The 623-nt window shown below is 38.5% G+C and overlaps 1 protein-coding gene across 1 annotated transcript in view; it reads right to left on the bottom strand.

The window, feature by feature from the left end:
- LOC119587964 (adenylyl cyclase-associated protein 1-like) overlaps nt 1–623 on the bottom strand; it is a gene marked incomplete at its 5' end in the record, with an annotated part of 6,943 nt that overhangs the window by 6,024 nt on the left and 296 nt on the right. The window contains 1 exon segment of the mRNA XM_037936678.1: nt 271–449. Coding sequence (XP_037792606.1) covers nt 271–449 — 179 coding nt within the window.

The following is a 623-nucleotide window of genomic DNA, read 5'->3' on the forward strand; positions in this document are numbered from 1 at the left end:
GGACCTCGTCAATATAGTCTTCACAATATCTCATATAGTAAACTAATACTGACATTTGCTAATTTCTTGTAATTCATATACTGCAAAAATACTAACAAATAAAAAGATGAATAACCAAATATCTAAATATATTGTGCAACAAGTATTAGAACTTCTATCACCCCAGACTTCAAAGTACCTAAGCACAATACCAGAGTCAAGAACACACCTTACTGAAAGAAGCTCAATACCAACCAAAAACACTGTTAACAACAAGACCCACAAACTTACGAGGAGGAGGGGGAGGAACACCGCAGTTAGCTGGAGCAGCCTTCAGGTTTGACATTGCGTTGCCGCCACGAGTGTTCCAGGAGAGGCCTGTGGTGTGGTGAGTCTTGACATACTGCTGCAGCTCCTTGAAGACGTTGTTCCAGTGCTGCACCCATTCAACGTGAACTTTGTCCTTGTCCCTGGAATTCATTGTGGAATGCCATGAGGAAACTTGCTCATTATGAGTGGTGCGGTATTTTACAACTTGTAATGTTTTCTACAATTATATTAGGGAAACCATTGTGCTTAATAATAAATAAGTGAACAAATGAATGCACTTCAACAATTTAGACAAATAATCTGTAGAAAAAAAT

This window comes from Penaeus monodon, chromosome 23 (genome assembly GCF_015228065.2).
Source record: "Penaeus monodon isolate SGIC_2016 chromosome 23, NSTDA_Pmon_1, whole genome shotgun sequence".
In the NCBI taxonomy this organism is placed as follows: Eukaryota; Metazoa; Arthropoda; class Malacostraca; order Decapoda; family Penaeidae; genus Penaeus; species Penaeus monodon.